Source organism: Silurus aristotelis, assembly GCF_946808225.1.
Source record: "Silurus aristotelis genome assembly, chromosome: 22".
Classification (NCBI taxonomy): domain Eukaryota; kingdom Metazoa; phylum Chordata; class Actinopteri; order Siluriformes; family Siluridae; genus Silurus; species Silurus aristotelis.
The window spans coordinates 1,275,026-1,301,815 of NC_139595.1; the positions used below are offsets into that span (position 1 = coordinate 1,275,026).

At 40.7% G+C, this 26,790-nt stretch overlaps 1 protein-coding gene and 1 long non-coding RNA gene across 9 annotated transcripts in view; one reads left to right on the forward strand and one right to left on the reverse strand.

Annotated features, from left to right (window-relative positions):
* st3gal3b (ST3 beta-galactoside alpha-2,3-sialyltransferase 3b) overlaps positions 1-26,589 on the forward strand; it is a 55,975-nt gene extending 29,386 nt beyond the window's left edge. For 4 of the 8 annotated variants that reach the window (XM_083525170.1, XM_083525167.1, XM_083525166.1 and 1 more), the window contains 6 exons: positions 3,085-3,148; positions 3,960-4,055; positions 4,886-5,078; positions 19,621-19,767; positions 22,258-22,404; positions 23,834-26,589. In XM_083525170.1, the coding sequence (XP_083381296.1) occupies positions 3,085-3,148; positions 3,960-4,055; positions 4,886-5,078; positions 19,621-19,767; positions 22,258-22,404; positions 23,834-23,923 (737 nt within the window). In that variant the 3' untranslated portion in view covers positions 23,924-26,589. The other 4 variants (XM_083525171.1, XM_083525164.1, XM_083525169.1 and 1 more) reach the window with 2 other exon arrangements.
* LOC310717359 lies at positions 10,339-19,624 on the reverse strand. Its single transcript, XR_014530803.1, has 2 exons — positions 11,926-19,624; positions 10,339-11,622 (listed from the first exon to the last, which is right to left on the reverse strand). It is a non-coding gene; the product is annotated as an uncharacterized lncRNA (long non-coding RNA).
* Positions 26,590-26,790: the final 201 nt, after the last annotated feature.

Below are 26,790 nucleotides of genomic sequence, written 5' to 3' on the forward strand. Positions count from 1 at the left end.
CAGCCGCGACGTCATTGTTCGCCACGAAACGCGCTTTTTGTCGCCGTCCACAGCTGCTTGAAAATCCCTGATTAGATCCCATCTGCAGAAGATAGCCTCGATCCGAGCGCTCGGGTCACGTTTTCCAGCGCGGGAAGACGACTCGAGCTGAATGGCAGCTTTGTGAGGCGTCTGGGTTCGCCACGTACACACACACACACACACACACACACACACACACACCGAGGCTTTGTGAAGAGAGATCGTCCCTTGTTTACATTACCACTGTTTTTTTTTTTCCTCAATGCATTGTAGGAGCGATCTACCTTTTCTTTACGTGTTCCTCACTCCGAGACGGGATACGTGTGGGTCGTGAACGAGAGCAGAGATAAAAATAGATCCAGCTTAGTTGGCAGTTTTAGTGTAATCGCCTCCTTTTTATCCCACACACGGCTCTGATTTCTGCCCTCGAGTATAAACATATCCTCAGGTAACTGGAGGCAGGTGAAAGAGAAAGTGTTCTGAATCACAGCTCGAGTCTTGAGTACTTTGTTATTTGGGTTCAAATTGTAAAAAAAACAACAGGCTTTCTGCTGGGTCTTAAAGTCTTAAACTTAAAAAAAAAAGCAATACTTTAGGCCCTGTAGCACTTTAGAATGGTCAGGTGTCCACAAATGTCTGGAGATATCGTGTATAAACTTTCTTTTAATACGTTTAGAAGATTGCGCAGAAATCTGCAGAACTGACACTGGAGACTCCATTGAAGCAGCATCTCCCTATAAATGAATGCTGAGATGTTTTTGAAGGTTCACTCATTCTCCATCCAGCTCACACACTTTGCACCATTTATAGTGAGGGAAATTCCTTCCACCACCTGAAATCCTTTTTTTTTTTTTTTTTAAGGTGAAGCTCCGTCTTATCCTCAATAACTCAAGCTCTGATTTTCCTAAACAGTGTATACACTAAAGGTGAGGGGTTCGTTTGTTCAAACTGCCCACTTGGATGCTTAAATGAAGTGTTTATTCCATTATGTTGAAACGATTAGTACCCATCGCTCTTCACAGGTTTTTTTTTTTTTTTTGGAGAGGAACCTGTGGTAGTACGTTTCTCCTGCCACTGCCACTGCCCCTCCCCACCCCACCCCCCAGACGCCGGTGTGGTCCTCCCACTGTTTACTCTCAGGCCTCGGTGATGCTTGACGTCAGCTGTCAGCAATTCATCCAAACACTGACCGCTGGCATCGCCTTCGACTCCTTCAAATCATTAATCCTGGGCTGTTCGGATCGGGTTTTCCGTACAGCAGGAATTCCACCGCTGGTTAATATCTTTCAGGAGATTTTAATATCCAGCTGTTTCGTTCGGTCTCGCTGAAGCTGACGCACGTCACTCAGACCGATAGGTTGCCATTACTCCAGTAACCTAAACACACACTCACATCCTCATACACACCTAAATAAAACATTTATTTATATTTAATACTAATCCAGATGTTGTACTCGAGAGGAGTGGGATCACTGGGAAGCTCCAGATGTGTATTTTTATTTATCCGTGTGTAATCGTTTACAAAGCGTTTTTTTTTTTTTTTTGGGACATAAAATCATAAAGTCATGTGACGTGTCATGATGTTCAGTCGCTTGATGGACGTCTGACTTACTGTTTTTTTTTTTTCTTAAAGAGACGTTAACTTATGGAACTATTCAGGGTCTCATGGAAGGAGTCTCCACTGTCAGTGCTGGACAATTTTTCAGTGTCTTGTGTCTTCAGTGAGGGCAGAACAAAGATACAGAAATGACACGGGCCCGAGTGACTACCAGTATTACTGTGGAGATTTTATTATAATTTTAAATGTATTTATTTTACCTCCTAAAGCCTGATTGGCTTAATTATTTTGTTCCGCACCATACAGACAAATCAACGTCACTTTTCAAGAGCCAAGTAGAAGAGCATAATATAATTTTTCCATATTTAATGCTATTGAAATCAAAATATTTACATATGCATGTGGTTGGTGGGCGAATCGCATAAATAATTAGGCTACGTTAATAGTTAATAATTAAACCAGAGGTCGACCGATAGTGGATCTTCCTCTTCAAAAAAAGCTTTTATAAAAAAAAATGTAAATGTAAAATATTACTGAAGTTTATTAAAAAACGAAATAAAAATGACTGAATCATATAAATGTGCTATAAATAATTATGAACGTATTGATTGTATTCATTATATAATGAATACATTATAAATAATATATATATTATATTCTCTCCGTGCAGCGTGAAGTCTCAGGGGTATAAACAAACAGCACAGGGCATCAGTGATTCTCCTCTAGAGGCCGCTATCGTGATTACAGCGGCCTTGAAAATGGAAAAACTATCCGTATGGATTTTTGCCGATAGCCGAGAGTTCCAGCGACCAACTGTCGGTGCCTCGACCTCTATTAATTACCGAGGGGAATTTTAGTCTGAATGGCAACCTTTATTATCAAATACAGATATGATAACAGTAAAACATTTACAATTCGATTTTCAAAATATGTCTTTGGCATTGTTCAGAGGGCCGTTCCAGACGTGGGGGGCTGTAGGTTAGGGCCCGCTGTTCTAATCGGTCAGTGCAACTCGAATTGTACATCATTAGGAATTTTGGCAGAATTGATGGTCCCGGTCCCCACAATGCCGTAACGGGTTTGGTGAATAATTGTGTTTAATAGTTGTGTTTCCGTTGCTGGGAAGTCGCATCTTTCTGGAGACTTCGGATGGCAACGTGTTGTAAATGTTCCACATGGGCATCAGAAGAATGCTCACCAAGGCCAAACAACTCGATAAATTTAGATGGCTAGCTGACATGCTTCGAGTGTCTAAGAGCGTTCAATTGCAGACTTTGTCACAGGAATGCTCTTTGTTTAAAAACAGCATTCCTCCTTTACAGGCTGGTTTTTCCATCACCTCGAGCGGCTCGAGGACGGGCTCCCGCTTTGGCTCGGCAGCTCGCTCGTCTCTCCATCAGGGCGTCTCCGAGAGCTGCATGTTTGATATTAGTGAACTATGCAGTCGGGTTTTGTTCTGATGCTCCATTGCATTCACGCAATTGTTCTTCTGTTTCTCCTCACAGAAAGAATCATAGACACTATATTAACCGCTACGAAGGCCTTCGGACTGAGTCCAGAACTTGACAGGTAAGTGCGAGAGACGAGTTCTCAAAGCCACATTGAAGCCTTGCAGAAACCTCACAGAAGCTTTACAGAGATCTCATTTTAACTGTTGCGACTCAACAATAAGGGCTCTTTCTCATGCAGGGCCATGCGGAGGTCAGTGGTGTAACCATGGCTGGTGCTCATTTGTTTCGACACAAGCACATTATTTTTGCCCAGTTGTGTGATATTTGACATTTTTGAGTGAAACGTTCAAACCTGTTGAGACATCGCGTTCAACATTAGATCTCCGTTCGCTGTGTTAATGAGCTTCACTCTTCTGGGAAGATGTTCCACTAGATTTTGTGTAGATTCGTTTAGCTAAAAGGGTGTTAGTAAAGTCAGGTAGGTGAAGGGGTGAGGAGGCCTGGGGTGCAGCCAGCGTTCACATTCATTCTGTTAAATAGGGTCTTGAGAGCTTCTATAGCAGGAGATCTTCCATCACATGTAAAGCAGATCTTCATGGAGCTGGAACAGGTTTGGGTCTCCAAGTTCAAGTGAAGAGTGATAATACTGTAAAGTCAGGTGTGTGTAGTGTTTTCACAGCTCGCGGGAAGAAGATGTATTTTACATTTACGCCATGCGACAGACGTCCTCATCCAGATTATACAATTATCTTATTCATACATCTAAGACGCTACGGGGTTAAGGGCCTTGCTCAGGGGCCCAGGAGTGGTAGCTACTTTGTGTGGCTGGGATTTGAACTCACAACCTTATGATCCAATGCCTCAACCACTAAAGTGTAAATGTTATATGTATATATGTTTTCCATTTTGTGTGTATTTTTTCTTTGTAGATTGACTTGTAGAAGGTGTATAATTGTGGGGAACGGTGGGATCCTGGCCAATAAATCTCTGGGCTCCCGTATCGATGAATACGACATTGTGGTGAGGTGAGCATTTACACACAACGCTACCTAGAAAATAAAACGTTTACAGTCTTTGTGTGTGTGTGTGTGTGTGTGTGTGTATGTGTGTGTGTGTGTGTGTGGGGTGTAATTATTTACAAAATAAAAAAAAAAAGATTCTTACTATGTGAACGTGGTCCAGATCGTAATCAGAAAAGTCTGTCTGCTGTTGATTTTTAAAATCCTAATTGAAAAGATCTGGTTGGTGGTCAGTTTTTTTTTTTCTTTTTCTTTTTTTTTTTTTTTTTTTTTCCTTGCTTTATTTTCATACACCTACCGAGAAAGTTATGCACATATCATCCTATATGGTGCAGAAAAATCCTATATATTTTGAAACAGAAATATCAAGTAATGTCCGATTATTATTTTATCGTACCGTAATTTTTTTTATACATTTATTTATTTATTTATTTTTAAAAAATACAAGGAGAAAAAAATGTAAGTAAAAACATGACCAACCCCAGATCCGTATTCTCTTTCACTTACATTGCCAGTATAATAATTCTACTAAAATAAGTCCAAGCAAAAAAAAAAAAAAAGGGCAATCAAGTCTCGTTAAACATTCCCAGCTTCCCGAAAAAAAAAAACTTTTCCGAATCCAATTCCAATCTTTCTCATCTGTTACAGGATCGCAGTAAATTCGTTCGATTTTTCTCTGATCTGATTTTTCATTCATTTAATTTTTTTTCTATTCTTGGATACCGACTGGGTATCTCGTGCCTCGCATGGACTGGTGCCATGCCGTCGTCTTCTTTAATAATCTACACCTTTTTTTTTTTATCTGTATTACTTCCAAAGCTTGGGTTTGTGTTCAGGTTAAACGAGGCTCCGGTCAGCGGGTATACCCGGGACGTCGGTACCAAAACCACCATGAGGATAACGTACCCCGAGGGAGCCATCCAGAAGCCAGAACGCTACGAGAAAGACTCTCTGTTCGTCTTCTCGGCCTTCAAACCTCTCGACTTTAAATGGCTGAGGCACATCATCTTCAGGGAGAAATTGGTGAGAGTGAGTTATAATCATAATTCATTCTTGACCTGTTCTGAGAGGGAATGTGTGTGTTAGATTCATTGTAATGCATAATTTTTTCCATCCACAAGCCAAACGTTTAGATGATCAGATTCCTCGTTCAGATTCCCTTCACACAACTGACATTTCCATCAGTACTGCTTCCATGTCTATAATACAACATACACACTGCTGTAAATGATCAAATTGAAGGGGAAAAAAATTCTCGATTTTACTACACGTTATAGTGTGTGTGTATAGTGTGTGTGTGTGTGTGTATAGTGTGTGTGTGTGTACAGCGTGTGTGTGTGTATAGTGTGTGTGTATAGTGTGTGTATAGTGTGTGTGTGTGTATATAGTGTGTGTGTATATAGTGTGTGTGTGTATAGTGTGTGTGTCTGTGTATAGTGTGTGTGTATAATGTGTGTGTTTAGTGTGTGTGTATATAGTGTGTGTGTCTGTGTATAGTGTGTCTGTGTATAGTGTGTCTGTGTATAGTGTGTGTGTATAGTGTGTGTGTTTAGTGTGTGTATATAGTGTGTGTATATAGTGTGTGTGTTTAGTGTGTGTGTTTAGTGTGTGTATATAGTGTGTGTGTATAGTGTGTGTATATATATGTGTGTGTGTGTGTGTATATATGTGTGTGTATGTGTGTGTGTATATATATATATAGCATACATAAACATAACCCCTGGAACATCCAAAAATCTGGGGGTTTTGGACAGACAGTATAACAAATGTATTGTATTAATTTGATTTATACACATATAACTTGTGGTCATGTAAAAACATGTAATTTATTCGGTACGCATGTGCACAGTACCAAAAGTCCTGTATCGAAATTGTTCACGACGAATAAGTGTACCGATACAACCGTAGCATATAAATAAAAAAAATATGTACGTACGTTTACATGTGTCTGTTTAGGACCAGGATGTGACACGGTACCATTACAAACTCTTGTGTACATTTGTTTAAATTTTTGTTTTTTTTTTGGGAAACTTTTGGAAAGAACACAAATTTTAAATCATTAGAAATACAAATAAAGTGACTTGTGAGGAAAATTCCTGTAAACCAAATGACTTCAGCTTTCCGTCAAAACACAAATCCTGCCAGAATCCGACTCCGAATGCCAGGTACCAGCTGTGTGTCATGTCAAGTCAAGTCAAGTCAAGTTTATTTGTATAGCGCTTTTCACAACAGACATTGTCTCAAAGCAGCTTTACAGAAAACAACAGTGAAGGTGAATGGTGTGCGTTTGTCCCTGATGAGCAGCCGTGGCGACAGTGGCAAGGAAAAACTCCCTTAGATGATATGAGGAAGAAACCTTGAGAGGAACCAGACTCAAAGGGGAACCCATCCTCATATGGGTGACATCAAAAGTTTGGTCATAAATCTTTCAACAATACAGAACAATTTGTGATCATCATAGATCCAGCATCAGCTTCTCCATGCCAGGGCCTTTAAACACTCGGCATCTACTTCTCCATGATCATCCATAGGTCCATAATCTTCACGAGGTGGGACGTGACTGGAGCTGGCCAAACCTCAGGATGCCTCGGGATGGGGAGAGAAAGAGAAGCAGTGGAGAGGAATTAGCGTAGCTGCTGTTCATGATATTAACAGCACAAGTTGATAATGTGCATGTGATCAGATGTTCTGGAGCACAAGGTTGTGATGTGATGTGTGTGATGTGTGTTATGTGTAGGCTTTGCTAAAAAGATATGTTTTTAATCTGCACTTAAACTGGGAGAGTGTATCTGAACCCCGAACACTGTCAGGAAGACTATTCCAGAGTTTAGGAGCTAAATGTGAAAATGCTCTACCGCCTTTAGTGGACTTTGCTATTCTAGGAACTACTAGAAGCCCAGAGTTTTGAGATCTCAGGGAGCGTGACGGATTGTAGCGTGTTAAGAGACTGGATAGATACATGGGAGCCAAACCATTTAGTGCTTTATAAGTGAGTAGCAGTAGTTTGTAGTCTATTCGAAACTTAATAGGAAGCCAATGTAGGGACGATAAGATTGGGGTTATATGATCGTATTTTCTTGACCTAGTAAGAACTCTTGCTGCGGCATTCTGAACTAACTGAAGCTTGTTTATTAATGATGCAGGACATCCACCTAGTAATGCATTACAGTAGTCTATTCTAGAGGTCATAAACGCATGGACGAGCTTCTCTGCATCAGATATAGATAACATATTTCTTAGCTTAGAAATATTTCTAAGGTGAAAGAAGGCTGTTTTTGTAACTTGATTGATGTGATTTTTAAAAGATAAGTTGCTGTCTAAAATAACTCCCAGGTCTTTTACCGTTGAACTAGTAGTTACAGAACAACCGTCTAAATGCAGGCTGAGATGCTGGAGCTTCTGTGTACTATTTTTTGGGCCGATGAGCAAAATCTCCGTTTTATCAGAATTTAATAGCAGAAAGTTATGGGTCATCCAATCTCTTATTTCTTCAACACACTCAGTTATGCGAGCTAATTGAGCTGTATCGCCTGGTTTGGATGAAATATATAGCTGGGTATCATCAGCATAACAATGGAAGCTAATTCCATGCCTTCTAATAATATTTCCTAATGGAAGCATGTATATTGTAAAAAGCAGGGGTCCCAGAACTGACCCTTGTGGCACGCCATAATTTACTAGCATTATTCTGGATAGCTCTCCATTTAAATCTACGAAATGGTAACGATTGGACAGGTAGGATTTAAACCAGCTTAATGCCTGTCCCTGAATACCGATGTAATTCTGTAAGCGATCGAGGAGAAGATCATGATCTATAGTGTCGAACGCAGCACTAAGATCTAGTAAAACTAATAGGGAGATGTAGCCTTGGTCTGAAGCTAAAAACAGGTCATTAGTGATTTTAACTAGAGCAGTTTCTGTGCTATGATGGGGCCTAAAACCTGACTGAAACTCTTCAAAGATATTGTTCTCCTGCAAGTGGTTACATAGCTGGGCAGCGACAATCTTTTCTAAAATCTTAGACATAAATGGGAGATTTGAAATTGGTCTGTAATTCGATAGCGTGTTTGGATCCAGATTAGGTTTTTTAATGAGGGGCTTAATAACTGCTAACTTGAGGGATTTAGGGACATGACCTAACGATAGTGAGGAGTTAATAATATTTAAAAGAGGCTCACCAGCTGTATATAACACTTCCTTCAGTAGTTTAGTGGGAATTGGATCTAACTGACATGTTGTTGATTTAGCTTTCATAATAGCATCATACAGCTCTTCCTGTCCTATACATGTAAAACAGTGTAGTTGTGGGGTTGTAAGTACGATTGTGTCGGGAGATGCTGTCAGAGGTTGAACTGCCACAATTGTTTTTCTAATGTTATCTATTTTTTCAGTGAAGAAATTCATAAAGTCTTCACTACTAAACTGTGATGGAACACATTTTTCAGATCCCTGATTTGTTGTTAATTTAGCGACTGTACTGAAAAGGAACCTGGGGTTGTTTTTGTTATTTTCTATGAGTTTGCTCAGGTGTTTAGCTCTAGCAGCTTTTAGCGCCTGTCTGTAGCTCAGCATACTGTCTTTATACGCAATTCTAAATACCTTCAATTTAGTTTTCCTCCATTTTCTCTTCAGATTACGGGTTGTTCTCTTTAGGGCATGCGTATGACTATTATACCAAGGTGCAGGTGCTTGTTCTCGAACCTTTTTTAACCGGATGGGGGCAACAGTGTCTAAAGTGCTAGTGAGGATAAGGTCTATGTTGTTTGCCATCTCATCAAGATGATCAGCAGTTATGGGTTTAATATGAAACTGAGATAAATCAGGCAGGTTATTTATGAATCTGTCCTTAGTGGTTGGAATAATAGTCCTACCAAGTCGATACCGTGGTGAAACACGGTTAATCTGCTCTACCGGTAGTGTGTACAGTAGGAGATAATGGTCTGTGATGTCATCATTCTGAGGTAAAATATTTATATCAGTGACGTCTGCTCCGTGGGATATTATTAAGTCTAGTGTGTGGGGGTTTTTTTTTTGCGTAATATTTTCACATGTTAAAAAGTTTGCCGTTTTTCTGCGATCATCTTCGAAACACTTCTCATGTAGGCGCAACTCCCCCAGGTCCTAAAGCCTGAGGATTACACAGAGAGTCTGCTCTTCAGGAAAAGTATTTAGTCTTTATGGGTTTATTTGCTCTTTTTGATGATCTTTGCTGAGTCACATGGATTTTGAATGTTTGTTAGACATGCCCTTGACTCGAGATATTGCGATATCGACGGCAGAAGAATTGAAATAAGAAGCTCAGAGTTGAGGAAACGGTGTTTTGTTTCTTGATGGCCAATGGATTTTCATACGGCGAGTTAGAAAGTTCAATCAGGAAGGGGTCGCTCGGGTTGAACGAGTTTCCTCTTATCTCGGCAGGGAAAGGGATGGCAAGTTTAATGACTCTGCTCTCATCCCACTCGTTATCACACAAAGAACACACACGAACACTTTGTTTTTCCTCAACCGTGAAGGGTGTAGGGGGGTATCTCAAGGGCAATTTTTTTTTTTGACATATTAATGAAGCCATGCCAGGTCACGGTCTCGAGCTAGGGGTCATTTTTAAATGTAATCCCCCACCTCATTCTGTAGACGTGTCTCTGAGAGTTTGTTTCTTCTTTTTCTGGAGAGTCTGGAAGCCGTGCAGTGGAGGAGCTCAGAGCCAACGCAGCTGCGTGACTGTAGGGGAGCGGCAGGACGAAGGAATTTTAACAGGGTGACATTTGTCAGAGCGCGAGAGGCTCGGCGGAGGAAGTAAAGTAGCGAGGCTGTTTGATTACTCCTCCTCCTCCTCCTCCTCCTCCTCCTCGCTTTTAAAGAAAAAAGTCTGATCGTTAAGGTACAGACTAAGATAACAGATCTGCCCTCCAGCATCTGGGACATTACCCTTGATCTTGGAGTGGCAAGAGCTAGCCAAATGAGGCTCTCTGAAAAGTTGCTAATTACAGTCGTTTTAGCAACAATTTGCACTGGTGGGGGGTGTGGACAAATCTGACAGGAATTCTATGTGCAATCCAGACGGAACCCCTGTAGTACAAACACGTAGCTCAATATTCATCCAAGGTTTTTTCGATTTCAGAAATCAAATGAACTTTTGGCATCATTTGCACCAGTGTTTTAAGAAAAGAATGTGGTTTTCTGTTGTCCAAAAACAGCTTCTTTTTTTTCTTTCGTTTAATAGCATCTTTTGGATCATATAATAGACGTGAAGCGCTCTGTGACATTTTTTGGACGTGTTATTAAGGCCAGATTTATTTTTTTTTTTTTTTTTAGTTGCAATCCTGAAAACGTGATTATCAGAAATTTCCTGGCCGCTCGCACAAACCACACACAAAAAAAAACACAATTTTTTTTATGTCAAAAAGAATCCCATAAATAATGACATTTGGTTTTGTTGCAGGACACACCCGTACATGTCGGCGTATATCGGGGGAGGAAACTGGGTTTGTCTGGGTTTAGAGTCTAAAACTTTGCGAAAGCTTCGATTTTCTGTTTCTCTTTTTTCGTTTGTCATTTTTTTTTCCCTTCTGAAATGGAAGCACGCAGCTGTAGAAGATGTTTAGAGACGGCCAGTCTACGACGTGACCTGTTGTGTGTGTGTGTATTAGGGTTGTAAGAGTATCGTGTTTAAAGTGGCTCCCTTAACTATTTGTCACTTGACGAATGAGGGCCATCGCGTTTGTGCCTTCGCAATGACGGACGACTCCGAGTTCGGAAAACATCATGCTTCCTTTTCTTTTTTTCATTCGTGTTCACATCACGGTATTTAGGTGAAAATCGTTTGTCTGCTGCAAATCCGTTGGTGCAGATGAAACATTTAGATTATACCAAATAAATAAATGAGCCTGCGTTTAATCGTACATCATCTCCTCAAACGCTCGGTAACCATTGAGACACCAAGTCATTTGTCTCAGTCTTAAGAGGTGCAGTAACACAGACCAGCCTCGCGTTAACCTTCTTGGAAAAACGAACAGCGCCACCGAGAGTCCCGCGTCACCAACCGCTCGCCAAACGCGACGATCCTTTGAAGCTGTGCAACAAAATAAAATCAGACGAGTCACGTCCACGTCACCGCTTGTCTCTGACTCACCTGTATGACGAGTCGAGAAAAGCCACAAGAACACAAAAGCATGTGTGTGTGTGTGTGGACATTTAGAAAAGCTCGCCTTTCGATTCAGATCTAATCCTCACACACCTGCTGTAGTTTCACTCTCTCTCTCCCACACAGCGGTGTTTTTGTACACTGGCTGCCACGAGCTTTGATGTGATTAGCTTCAGTGCAGCAGGTGGAAAGAATGCGCCGCCTTTTCATCACCCGTGTGATGAAAAGGAAAAGTGCAGTTGGAGGCGTAGGAAAGACTCACCTGAGTGGAGAAGAAAAGGAATTCTTCAGAAGATGCAGGGACCGTGTTCGGATCTGGAATTGTTGTAAGTCGAGTCAAGTGGATTTGATTGTCTTTTCATCCACGTTCGTAAATACGGCAGAACAAAATAGTGTGCCTGAGGGACAGGGCTCACGTTTTAACTCCTGACACTGAGGCGAGTCTGCTCTCCTGAGACTAAACTGTAGGGATGGTAAGATTCAGCGATTCACATCAGTGCGTCGGCATAAAAGTTAACGATGTGATGCACCGGTTTATAAAAAGTGTCGTTTGTATCACGATGCATCGTTTTGAACATATTTCCGTCGGTACAAAACGATTTATTTCTATATAATTATAAGTAGATGCGCTATAATTTTATTATTTAAGAAGTGACCAATTATTTGTGATTAGTATTTCATATGTAAATCGATTTCTCGTCGCTAATCTGTTTCTCGATCGCTTTCTCTCAGCACCGCTGCTGCTACGTGAATACGACGTATAACAACACCACGGAGACGGAGGCGTGTCCTGAGAGTCACACAGAATACAGATTAACATGGCAGAGGTAGAGCTGTAACTTCTTACAGACACAACAGGAAAAGAACGTCTGGTTTTATTTCATCTATTTTTTTTCCTTCTTTTTTTTTTTTCCCCCACTAGAAAGGCAAGACATGCTTCTGCAATATCATACGTAACGTAGAAAAACTTATTCTATACCTCGTCATATGTCGCGTTGTAGCGAGCATGCAGAATTCATAAGTTATGTTCACGTGGAATATCGTGCATCTCTTTCTTTATAGCGTTACTCAGGCAGTTGGATTTCATCTAAATGCCGTGTTTTTCGACATGTGCTACAACATTTTTCAGAGATGCGAACTGTTAAACCTCCATTTCCATCTGGACTACTAATATTCTTTGATATTTTACTGAAACAGTGGACAATAAGTTGATATTTAAAATCTTGGAATCAGGATAAGCGTGACTGTGATCACTGGTCCGTTCAGCACTGCACTACTGGAACATGTCTTCCTGTGTTACTAACTTAAACTGTCTGTTGGCCACACAGACCTTCCTAATAAAAACTGAATTAAAATAAAAGAATACTGGACTTCTGATTACACTCTTGCAGATGGGAAATGCGGCAGAGGTTCTGGTCAGCAATCATGGCATTTCAAAGGATTTATTTTTTTTCCCCCCTTTGCATTTCTTGCATTTTCTTTTATGTTTTCTTAATCAGTACCACCCAGAAATGAGCACAAGTCTGTCATGGGTTCTTCTTCCTAACCTCTAAAACACTTGGCAGCTTATTGTTGTCATTAGAAATTGATTAACCCACTGTGATTACAGTAAACTGAAGTAAAACATTCCCGGGCTCTGGTACAGGTCCTTCAGAATCACCTTCATCACCTGCCTTCATCCCATTTATACGTTTCTTACTGTTTCCCTTTGAATTAAACTTTATTTTAACCAATCACGCTCAGAGTTAAAAATGAACACCATTGCCTTCGAATCAGTAAAATATATTTATAGACAAGTCCTGCTTGTGTAACGCCCTTTTTGTTGTTGTTGTTGTTTATACTGGACCACGTTTCTGTTGATGCTGAGAGAAACTTCACTAGAAAAGCTGACTCACAAAGCACAGGCGTGGAACGCTTTAGTCTATACTTCTATATTTCTGTGTAATAATTTCCTCGTCTTTGTGGTCCTTTAGTCTTTAGAGTCCCTTTACACTTTATCTTGATGCTTTTCGAATGAGAGTATTTTCTGCCCTCTTGCATGCTTTTATCCAAAATGGAAGCTATTATGAAATTACTAAAACGAATATCCGCAGTCAGAGGAGTCGACCGCACTCGGGCCGACGTTCTCACAACAAAGTTCAATTCAAGTAGCTCGAATGTCTCGAGCCTCAGAGGTTCGTTCTGCAAACTAAACATTGTTGAGAGCTTTCACTGTACCACATGTTGTTCTGAGAACATGCAAAGGCACAGGATCCCACTTAGGAGAACCCCAGTGAAGATCCAGTCTCGGGAAAAGAGAGATGTCATTACAAAAGAGCAGAAAAAACACCTCAGAATGCCTCAGATTCTTTCCGAAAGAAAAGCCATCAAAGAATTTCACGGAATTTGGATCTTTGTACTTGCTAACAAACAGCGGGATTTTTTTCTCATGATGCCTCAGATTAGCGTTCCTCCACATTCACTCGGCCATGTCGACTACATCCCGAGCGTTGAGAATCCCGAGGCCGACCCTTTGGCATGCAGGAAACACGATGCCGTCAGGATACGTGTATGCGTTCGATTAGGTTCTGCATAGATTGAAATTAAAGCTGGTCGCCAAAACTATCTACAAATGCTTTAGTGCCATGACCAATCAGAGCATGGCAGTGCAGGCAGCAGGAGCACATCTGTCCCACAGCAAGCCTGAGCCTCTTATAGACAGATTTGTGAAGCCGCTCAGCCAATGAAAATGTCAACCATAAAAGCGTATCTCCCAGGTTTATTGACCCTCTAACTGTAACCCGAAAGATAAACAGGAAGCCAACAAAAACGCTGCTGTGGTCGAGCTCTGTATGCGTCCACTCGAGAGGGAATTTCCACCGGAGTCTGAAGCCCATTCTTTACTGTCTTCTGCGTAGGATCACGCTGCTTAGAGAATTAAAGTAGTAATCAGTAGAAAACAATGAGACTTGGCTAGAACCTGTGAAATGGTTTGTGGGCTCAGTGTTTTGCACCCAGTCCTCCAAATGCCCTGCAATTCAAAACACCACCAATGTCAAACATCCTAAGGGGTACCTTAAAACCGAAGCAAAGACCCCCTCAAATACCCCCAAGCATAAACACTGGGTTTCTTTCCAGATGATTCTCTGCCAGGTCTGCGTGTTTTTACCTTTAATACTTTTACCAACTTATTCCAGACTTTTTCCCCAAACTCAGCTCATCAAGGCCTTTTACTTTCCATGAACCCTTCAGTAGTTCTATTTGAAAGGAACCCCCAAAGAACCAAGAAGAAAGCTATATGGACATGAGACCTCCAGTTTATCCCAGAGCAGTTCAGTAGGATTTAGGTGCGGTGACTGGGCATTCCATTAAAAATATCAGTCCAGACGTCTGTCTGCTCTCTAAATAACACGTACAGAACTCAGAAATGCGATTTGGCTCATCGTCTTGTTGTACGGTGAAGTCGGTTCCAATGAGCTGCAGTCCAGACGGAACTGCATGGTGTTGAAGTGTGGAATGGGAGCCGTGTTGGTTCACTTTCACTTACCGGAAGCTTCCCTGCTCCAAAACAACCCCAAACCATTAAACTTCCACCTCCATGTGTGACTCAAAGGAAACTCCAAAACTCTGCTACTAACTGGATAAAGAACCCAAGCAGATATTTATCCAGTTCTCTTAGATCTTTAAGGCCGCTGGGTTTTGTGAATGGGGACATGTTTATAAAAAAATATATTTTTATTTTCTCAGAACAGAAAATAAAATTTCTAAAATGTGCTTCTGTCGCTTGTTTTCTCCTTCGTACAGCCGTTACTGAACAGCGTTTTTAGGTTTTCCCCATGGGATTGATTTCCTTGTACACGATGTTTTAACACTCGTCTACATCGAGTGTCCAGTAATAAAGTTCAAGTGTTCCGTTTAAGTGGTTCGTAGTGGGGCACGTTCTCTGTTTAAGACTCTCATTAGTGCTCACACTTTGGCCCGATACACAGGTTACTTGCTCTGTGTGAAAACATAAACATGGGAGACATACAAAGCATTGTTTTTTTTTTTCTTTCTTTTCCAGAAAGACATGCTAACACGCATTCACTCTGTTGTAAAAAGCCTGAAATGTCGATTCCTTGGGACTGGAGTTTTCACACATTACATCCATTAGCTGTAGAATGATTATAAAATGGTGTGATTGGAGATTCCCAGTTTCACAAATGTTAGGATTCCGTGTTTAGATATAAAAATGGTCACCACTAGTTTTGGGTTTACGTTGGCGATAACATCAAAGAGATCTTCTTGATATACATCTTATTCATACATGATTCCAGAAATGATTGACTTAAACTATCCAACTCTACAAAATGTGCCTGTGTGCAGAGGTCTTTGTTGTGGTTTGAGCATAAAGATGAAGTATTTGGTTGTTTGCACACACACACACACACACACACACACACACACATGCAGTTTATGACTTGTTTCACAATTTTAAATGTTTAAAAATGAAGTAAAGCAATCAGACATGACAGCTGACAGCTGAAATTGCTCGAGGAGTGGATTTGAAGATTTAGTGAAGTAAGAGACACTTTTCCTGACGCCTACAGCCAGACTATGAAGTTGTTTATCTTTATTTAGGGTGAACTCAAGCTTTATTCAACTAATACTTATTAGGGGTGTAAAGGTACACGTATTCATACCCAACCGTTTCGGTGCACACGTGTACCAAACGCAATTCTTGTTTCACGTCCGGAGCTTCGTTACAATCCAAGATTCCTCAAGTTTGTTTAGTCTCCACCTCGCACTTTGTCCCAGTGGCTACTTGATCCGTACCCGAAACATGGGTTGTGTTTCGCGAAAACTTCTGTCTTAAAAGGAGAAAATCCTGACAATTCCACATATTGAGGGAGTGAACGAATAAATGAAGGATGGATGGAATGCATTCGTTTATTAATAAGAATGAATCTTATAGTCTCTAACAAATGCAAACTTAAATATTTCTATTAATTGTATTACATTTTCTATTAAATTCTGTTTTATCCATTTAATTTGTGCCTATTTACTCGATTTCTCAATTTAATAAATATAGTAAAAAAAAATTGTATTGTATTAATTTGATTACCTTTTTTAGTTTGATTTATTTAATCCAAGCAGGAATTTTTTTCAAATTATCTAAAAAATGTTAATGATTATAAGCGACGTTAAAAAAAGGCAAGCGATTTTATATTTTGTATTTCTTCTCTGAAATTGAACCGACTGCGATTATAAAAACGACGTAACTGAATTTTATGAATCGTTTCACCACTAACGAGGATGTAATTCAGACCTTTTTAAGGCTTTTCTGTTCTTCTCCAACAGATTATTATCATCACACAGCTTTTTTCCTGCAGCTTGTTATTTTTCTATATAATGCACATTAAGTCAGTTTCTATAAGCAAGGCCTTCCCTGCTTGTCTCTATCTTGTGTGGGCTCGAACCTGATCACTTCCTTCGTTCCATGGCATGAAGGTGCACTTGCATCGAATGTTTCCCTGAAGGCTTGTACTCGGCGTGAGAAAGACCGGCGATGAGGCCTGTGGTTTTTATGGGGTGATTTAACACTTGCCGGCCGTGCTGGAAGCTTGTTAAAGACGTGTTGGGGTTCTGCACGGAGACAGTAAAGCCTCTCTCACCTGCTGCTTTATTGGATGGATCGGTTTCCCTCGTTTCTTTGGGAGAATCGGGTGTTCGCGAATCCTGCGCTTCAGAGAGGAGAAGCCATCAGTCAGAAGCTTTCACTCTTTTTCTCTCTCTGGCTGGCTGTGGTTTCCCAAAGGAATGCTGGTAGGAGGTGTGTTTGGACTAGAGCCAGTTAAGACTAGAAGAGGACTTCAACAACAGCAGTGTGTTTAAAACGGCCGTGTTTAACTTTGCTGGGGACGTAACATGAACCAGACTCGGACCAAAGTCTGAATGAAAATAGTTGTCAAAGTATTTAAACGTGATAAATGGGGGATTGCTGAGAGAGTGGACAGATTTCGCTACTTGGACTCAATATCAGAACATCACACTGCTGCCTTGTACAGTTTGATTTCTGTTTTATTTTGGGTCAAACAGCTGCACAAAACAACCGTTTAAATATGAGTGCATGATTTAAGAAGAAAGAGACTTGCGACGAGTCAAATGATCTGCCAGTGGCGTATGATAATTACACGTGATAAGATTCATTAAATAAGAAAACATATCTGGGCTTTAGAAAAGAGCAAAATGCCCTAAAATAAACATTGAACCGCATATTCTGAGCAGTCGATTTAGTCTGATCATCTTAAAACCTTTATTTATTTTTTCTGGGTTTTTTTTTTTTTTGCTTTTCTTAATTTGAAAAGATCCTAAAACCAGAGCACAAGCGAATTTCTCTTAATTTAAGAATCGTCATTATATCGTCCTAAAACGAGACAAAGCATTAACGAGATCACTATTAAAATCAAGATCACGCATACATGCGTATCGTCAACAATAAATTATTCAAATGGAGATTGTACGATGAGAAAACAGAGCAAAATCATTACTTACTGCTTCTCAAAATACTTCAACTGATTGCAACATAAAACATTATTAAATATTTTTTGTCACCACTGAACAATGAGAGATTTTCAACATGAGAAACTGAAATCAAACTACAGAACATCTTACTGTAATAAAAAGCTATAAATACTTTATTATATAAATTTCCAAAAAATTATCATTATACTGGATAATGTTTGGAAAGATTGTGTACTGCAGACTCTTTACATTCTGTTATTAGGCTGTAAATAAATGTGTTGGCGTCGACATAAAACAAGCATTTGGAATAAATAATACTAAAGTCCTAAGTGTGATTATATTTGTATTTTTGTTACTGGGCAGCTTTACAACCAGTTATTACAGTTACAATAAAGTCTAAAATATACAAGGCCTCAACTGATGCCTCTGATTGTAACTTTGAGGTTTGCAAAGTAAGAAAACGTGAAATGATGTTAAAACAAATAATCATTTCACACAATCTGCTCTTTACATAGTATTTTATTCTTAATATAAGATCGATGGGATTGTTACGGCTAGAAATAAGACTGTAAATCAGGAGTTTTTTCAGTGTGAGTCTGTCTGTTGTCTTGTTGGATTAAAAGTGTATTTGATTGGTTTGTGGCTTAGGAAGCAGAAGCCACAGATTAACAGACCACACGTTCCTACGTATCTGAAATGGCATAAATAGTTAAAACATCTGTTTATATATATAAAATAAATGAATAAACAGCATATTCATCTACTTTGTACTCTTGCTGATGCTGAATACAAATTGGTATTAGAACAAGATCTTTTCCCCCGTATCTGTTTTGCATGGGTGTTTTCTCGCCAAAAAGGAATGTATACGGATCTCCCAGAGGAATGCCGTCATGCCTGAGTGATTGTAAAGAAATCAATCTGTGACAACCAGCGTTCTTCATCTTCAGACAGCCCCTCTCTCACTTTATACCCAACACCTCAGGGGTCAGATTTCAGATGCCATTGCAAGGTCTACATGTTCAGCACTACGCAGGAGACGTCTTTCGATTCACAACTCTTACGGAAGTTTCTGAATAGCACCAAACAATAGTTTGCATACTTGCTTTGATGGTCGTGTATTTCAGCGTTAAACACGACCTGACGCTTCCATTTATTACGCAAGGTGGGTTTTTTTTTTTTTTTTACTTTGCACATGCTCATACACCTGTTTGACGTTGCAGCATTCCGCAGATTTTGTGTTGTGCCGCTTCTTATACGCCCCCCCACCTTGTTGACAGGAGAGATGTTGTGTTCTTGCTGTGGCTTGCATTGAGGCGGCTTTTTTTGTGTTCAAAGCCATTTGCCGAGCTCAATGGCTGCTCCCATTATTTGACAATATCAAAGGCACTGTCTTCTTATTTGAACAGGTGACTCCCATTAAATCGGACGACCCGGCTGGCGCTCAGCCAGCAGCCCTTTTGCAGCCTTGCCGAGGCCGGCGTTAGCAGCACTCATGCTTGATGATCTCAATGTAGGGCTGACGATTGAATAATTGCTCAGCTGCACCACTTGGCCAGTCTCCTGAGTAATTGGTATCAACCTGGGGGTTGCTGCAGATCCTCGAACACCCGTGGAGGTCAGGATCTCATTCGTCTATTTCCTGTGGGCCTGTCCAGCATGGATGTGCTGCCTCACTTTTAATGAAATCCGTCCCTGTGATCGGCCCCTGGTCACGTCCTAATGCACTAACAGTATGCAGTGATGGCATGTTTGACATGTTCGCTCATGTTTATGGAAGAAAATTCCACGTATTGAACCTTTTATGAAAGAATTTTCATTTTTATAATGACCATCTTGGAAAAGGTGACGAAAAAGGTGTTGATTTGGCTCGTTTTGTATTCAGCACTTGCGTCAGGCTCGATAGAAACCTGTCTAAATATGGTGTCTTTCTGTCTTCTGGCTTTTCAGCAAGGTTCAGAGGGCTTTTGGAAGTCTGTGGCCCAGTTTGTGCCCAGAGAACCCTCTGAGATGAGAATTCTCAACCCTTACTTCATCCAGGAAGCTGCCTTCCAGTTCATTGGACTGCCAATGAACAATGGCCTCATGGGGAAAGGGGTAAGTGCCAGGCTGATTATGCTGTTTATTCTTTAAATGCTGTTTATTCTAAACTGATAAAACTAAGCAGCAAATAAAAAATGTTTTTATATATATATATATATATATATATATATATATATATATATATATATATATATATATATATATATATATATAAACTGCTAAGTAATCAATTTTCCCTCTCTATCTTTATTGTATTAATGTAAAAACCATGTCTTTATGTCCAACCACTTACATTTTATATTGACCCTAATATTTGGGGGAGAACTTCACCTGAAATGGTTAGCGATGTTGAGGGTCTATTTGGGTGGGTTTGGACTTTTTGAACCAAAATGGCAGCATGCCCCTTAAAGCCAATTTTATGGAAATGGGGGTCACAGGAAGCCCTGGGCACATGTTTCCTTAAATGGATTGTAATTACCTCAAAGGTGACCATAGGTCAAACACAGCATGGCTAATCCACCAAATAGGAGCAACTAAAGCCCAAAAACTGTCTCTAAAGCAGGCCAGATCATTCACTGTCTATTTTTTGCTTTATACAGCAAGAACTTTGTAGTTAAGAGAAAAGCAAAACTAGAAAACAGATTTAATTTGATCGAAAGGCCCGATCTTGAAGCGGCCAAACTGCTTTAATGAGACGAACTTAATAAAACAGATGTAGAAATGCTATTTCTAATTTTATTCTCGAGCTTTCTCAGGCATCGTGCAAGTCAAACGCAGCATGGTATTTAGGAAATGTCTGCTATTGTGTGTCATCTGGTTGTGATCTCTGCCACGGCTCTTCTTTCTGGCCGCCTTCCGAAGACTTCACAATAAGTAAACACACGCATTGTTCAGATAAAGTGCATAGACTTTAGGGGCGGTCCAGAAGTAGCAGCCTGAACCAGGCAGCCATAAAAGAAGCGTGTTTTACATGCCTCATGTCTTAAAGACAAGGGTTTTGGGGTTAAAAAAATTTCAAGGATTTGAGACGCACCAATTCAGCAAAAGAGACTTCCATGAGGATCTATTTATATGACCACTGGCTAGGGTTTGTTTCGTGAACCTTTCCGAGATCCGCTTGATAAAGCCGTCAGATGTCAGGTCTTTCTGGAATGCTCCAAGACAGGATTGGAACATAATGAAGTTGACCACCTTATGAAGATCAGCGCCCTCTTTGAACTGCAGAAACATGTGCAGAGCATGTGGAGCTGCCGCACCAGGCCCCTCAGGGTGTGTGGGTAGGAGGAAAGCTGTCCCATACGGTACTGATCAAGGCTGGACACACTTAGATGCATCCTTCCCCCCTTTTACCAGTTCTCCTAACACTCACCTGCTGGGGGTGGGCATGCTGCCCAAATCTTACTCCTCATTGTGTGTGAATCATTCTCCAGGCTGTTGCTTGCTAATGATTTTGAGTGGCTACCCACCCCTGGGAGACGAGGAAGTGGAGGTCTGCCTTCTGAAAATTGGCGTGTCATGGGCAGGGCGGGAGCTCTCACGATAAGTTAACAATCGCTGGCCATGAACAAAGCCAGGTTCTTTTGCATGCACTTTCCTCACCAGTCAGCTCATGGATAGGAGAGGAAACCAGGAGAGATGAAGAAGAACCCAAACACAGGCGTGATGGTGATGATCAGTTCAAACCAGGATACTTGCAGACTTTTTACAGTTTTGCTGTGAATCATAATTTTTCTTCCGGCTTGCTCAGTGATTTACAACCCTGCCAACCTTTCCACATCTTGTGTAGGAAGTACGTCGCTGCAGATGAATGAGCTTCTGGAAGGATCTCGAAAGGATTGACAGCCTCAAAAGTCTTCAGTATTATCTGTACCCATTATAAGACACGGCCCTTCCTCCCATCGAATATAGGGGGAGGTGGGATCATAGTGCTTAAGGCATTTGGCATTGGAAATCGAAGGTCATGAGAAAAGAAGACACCAATCCATGCTGCCACTCCTGGGGCCCCTGAGCAAGGCCCTTAAAAAGGCCCATAGCTGCTCAGTTGTATGAATGAGATATATGTAAGTCTATCTGGATAAGGGCATCTGCCAATTGCCATAAATGTAAATATATGAGGTGGTATCAAAAGGTTTGTAACAGTCACAGGGAGCACCGACCTTCATAAGTCAGTGTGCCAAAAGGCATCGTCAAAAGGCATCCAGCCTTCGCTCCTCACGTGCATTAATGATCCTCGGCTGGCCACGACCATGTCGCCGATTTACCACTGTTCCTTCTTTGGAGCACTTTTAATAGATACTGACCACTGCAGACCAGGAACATCCCACTAGAGCTGCAGTTTTGGAGATGTCTAGACATCATAATTTCTCAAACTCAACTAGCATCAACTTTGAGGGCAAAATGTTCCCTTGCTGCCTAGTAATAAATCCACACACTAACAGGTGGCATGATGAAGAGCTAATCAGCATCATTCACTTCACCACTCATAATGTTATAATGTAAGAATGTTATAATGATAGAATTTTTATAATGTCATAATGTCCGCAGAACATCCCAACACTTGGCACTGTTGCGATCACCATGGCTCTGCATAACTGCGATGAGGTTGCTGTTGCTGGATTCGGCTACGACATGAACAACCCTCACGCCCCCCTGCACTACTACGAGACAGTCAAAATGTCTGCCATCAAAGAGGTAGGACTTGTTTATTCATTTATTTATTTTTCCAGCTTTCACTGGTGAATAGTGAGACGCTGTACGCTGGTTTTAATTTCCATGTTCTATTTGAACAGGTGGGTGACAAGCATTTTAGAAGTGCAGACCTTTATCCAGCCTTCTCTTGTTTAACTGTGCAGTAAATGGAAGAGTGCGGCGACGGGGTGATTAGCTGAATAAACTGGCTTGAGTTCAGCATGTCTTCTGTACATGCTGTAAAATTCCTTTCTGCCTTTTGGATTTTCTGTATTGAAATCATATAATGTCAGATTTGCTGGTTAACATCGTCGCCCTTCTTCATCTGAAGTATTGACGTGATTTTCAGATTTTAAAATGACTTTTAAAGTAACATCTGTCCGAGTTCTAGCTCGAGCTCGATGCCTTGATTGGTCAACGATTATATTATGCAAACTGTGACTCAGATTTGGTTCACAATGGACTTTTTACTGTCTAACCAAACACTGTGTGAGTAACCTGACAATAACAGAAACCTCCTTTGCATTTTTCGTGACATTTGTTAGGATCCTGAGCTGTTTAAGAACATCTTGTTTATCAAGTGACTCATTGCAAATTCAGTTTCCCTTCAGACAGTCCAAAGCCCTCACTTCCAGAACAAGACAAGCATATAGGTGCATAAGAAAGTCAGAAACCTCCAGCCTTCTTGGTGTTTCTTTCTGCAGAGCCGTAAGAGCAGAAGGAAATCTGCAAATCGAAATTTATTCAATTTAAAGCTTGAAACCATGTTTTTGGATTTGCTATGGACACGCTTCTCTACATACGAGGTGGAATCAGGTGGTAAGGTGAAGGTGGTAGCTTGGTAGTTAAGGTATTGGGCTTTGAACCCGAAGGTCATGAGTTAAATCCTGCACACTATGTCACTCCTATGTCACTTTTTTCCTGCCCGGTGCCACGGAGAATTTCAAAAGCAAATTGTAAATAAAGTGTATATAAAACTGATTTCTCAAAGCTCTGAAACACTAAACCATTGTCCTGAATTCGGCTTTAAAATAAACATAAATCCTCACTGGAAGATCATATCGTTGTCCCGCCTTTCCGAGGACTCCACAAAGCCCTGGAAGGGACAAGCAGACATCAGAGAGGAAGAATCTGATGACCAAGTACATGGTTAACGTCGTTTCCATTTTAATGTGGTTTGGTAATCAGCGATTTCCAATAAAAATTAAATCGAGTTTTAAATTCCCTATAAGCCACGTGTGTTGTGGGAACCTCAGTTAAGACTCCATGTTGTTTTTCAGTACAGAACTTATCAACCAGAACATCTTTCAGTATTCAGTAAATCTTGTGTATATTCCAATACGAACCGAGAATCGAATACAAATATTTAAATAATATAATAAATCAATATTTACAAAATCTGAACACGCTCTGTCTCTTTTTTACTCTACAGTCCTGGACTCACAATATCTCCAAGGAGAAGGAGTTTCTCCAGAAGCTGGTGAAGGCCAGCGTCATCACAGACTTGACCAAAGGGATCTGATCGTCCCGGCACGGATGCTTCTAGCACAGAGCGAGAAAAGCGAGATTTCTGGAAACCTGGAGGACATCGAGGTGTTCGGCTGCAGCAGAAGTAGAGCAGGTGGAAGTGACGCTTCGGCTGTGGGGGGAGGGGGTTGCGCATGTGCCTTCTGACCGAGAAGTTTCCTCCGGCTCAAAATCCGTTGTGAACATCTGGAGAGACCAGCTTTTCGTCTGTTCCACATTCATCTTCGATTGAGATGGAGTGTGTAATCAAAGACCCGTGAGGTGGCGGACAGGAACTGTACTCGGCGCACCGGACTACGGACTGATTGTGCCAAACGTACCTCTTCTGGAGGAGAGACGGATCTCCTCTACAACATGAATGTATTCACGGCGTAGGTTCTAACGGTTCCTAGTGTCATTTTATCACCCTGTCTTTTTTTTTTTTTCGACCGCTCTGCACCATCCTCATCGCCGGAAGGTCAGAGTTCGCCTTCGTACAGTATCACGAAGTGTTTTCTTGAGAATGGACTTTTTTAAAATTAATATTATCATTATTTATTGCGTAACTTAAACCCTCTTTAATTGGAGAGGAAGATAACGTTTTAATGTTTTACTCTGTTCAACAGATATTTTATAACGAGCTGATTTTATTTCCTGTTTCATTTCATTCTCTTTATTTCTCTTCGTACACATCACACCAAGCCGCCATGCTGTTCGTCTCGTGCCTCCTTGTGTCCAGCGGCTTCGTGCTAAAAAAGGTACCGGAGGTCCGGAAAACAAAATGCCTGAAAATACAAATGTTTACTTTTTTAATAACGTGATAGTTTTTTTGTTTGTTTGTTTTTTGTTCGCCAGATTATTGTTGATTTTTGTTCCTCAATAGTTTTGCCTTTGTAAATTTTTTAAAAATCGTCTGCAATTCAAAAAAACAAAAAAAGCTATTTTATCCGTCACAGCAGTCGTTTGTAATTTCAGAATCTGTATATTTTAGAGGAATGGATGTAACGTTAGGAATCAGTCAGGGGAAGAAGAACCTTGGATTTATTTTTTTTTTTTTGCAGAATATTGTGATGATTTTGTCGGGGGGGTGTTTAGTTTTGCACAGTAGAGATTATCACGTTGCAGCGTTACAGAGATTCAGTTCGCGACCCTGCGGCAAGTCGAACTCTGCAGAATGGTGTACAGTAGGATAAAGGGATCGCACTGTGCTAGCTAACACAGGAGTGGACAAATCATTAGTCACTCAGGACAAGCAGATTAGACGTCCGAGCTCTCGGTATTTCAATCGTTTTCTTGGAGAGATCAATTCAACTGCTACAGCTACCATGTAGGAACGGTTTTTCTTTGGTAAATTTGAATCTAATATCGTAATGCACTTCACCGCACCCACCCGCTGCACTACACACATCAGGTCAGAACGGTTTTTTTCACCGATTTATTTGCATTCACGATTGACTGACGTGTTTTCTTCGCGGCGCAACGTAGGCTAACGCACACAACTTAGCGGAACGAAGGAAAAAATAAGACAGACCCGACTTTTATTTATTGCTTTTCTCAATTTCTACAAATGCTGCATTAAAGCACTAGCCGGGTCACGGTACGATACCGATCACGTCACATGACGCCGTCTAATCGCTTTTTACCCTCGTCAAATTCCAGGCCGAACCGCAGAACCGAGCCGAACGCTCTCGCCTGCTGAGCTCAGCTAATCAATGTAGCGGTTCGTCCACTCTGTGATATCGAGATTTGTTTGCATTTAAAGGCAATCATTTTGTTTGTTTGTTTGTCAACACTACAATCCACAGAATCGTCATTACAGCATCAGCGTAAAGAGTTAGCTGAATTACGAGGTGAAGAAAGTCGGAAATCGGCACGAGGTTCATCTCAACAAGTTGGAAATTTAAAAAAAATGTAATGAAAGAAGAGGTTTTATTTTATTTTATTATTATTATTAAATAAATAGAGAGAATAATTTACGTTGACGTAATCAGTGTGTTGGCCATTTCTAAGGTTTGAAAAAGTGTATTTATCTTTACACTAGGAGTTTACTGTCCTGGTGTTTATGACCAGTGTTTTGGAAATATTAACACACACACACACACACACACACACACACACACACACACACACACACCTTCAGTCAGACTAAAGTGAAACAGTCGGACCAGGCTAAGCGTATTGTATTTATTGGGTTTGGAGACGTGTGTAATACTGGATACAGAATATCTGAATCTCATGCCAAAGACATGTATGCAGTAATGTAGTATTATTTAGTGCTTCCTGACGTATGTCTCGATCAGAACTTCTGGAACAAAACCTTCTTCTAAAGTTTTGAAGACCCTTACATTGTTACTGTATTGCCTTAAGTTATGTTTCTGGACAAATCATTGTTGATAATCAACAGCTGCAGTGGAACGAACAACGAGCGAGCGGTCGGTCAGTCGATCGTTAATTAATTTTGTTTTGTTTTGTTTTGTTTGTTTTATTTCATTTTACTCGAGATTCCCGGACGTGTTGTGTGAAACTTTCTGAACAACATCGTGGCGAAACAAGTGCCAGATCATTGAGTCCACCAGGATATGCATGATGATGTCCAGCACCTCCCTGCACCTCTCAGAAAAAGGGGCGGGGCTGTCTGCTGTCGATTCATGTACAAATAAATTGTAAAAAATAACAAACGGATTTTGTGTGTTTTAGTTCTTTTTGCACATAATAACACAAAACATACACAACTGGATATTTTATGTCAGATATCAACAAACTGATCGTTTTGAACTGATCATTTCGATTATCCTAATAGGCGTGTTCTCTTCCAGCATGACTCCGCCCCCATCCACATGGCACGAAGAGTGTAGAGTAATGACGCAATGGCACTGGCAAACA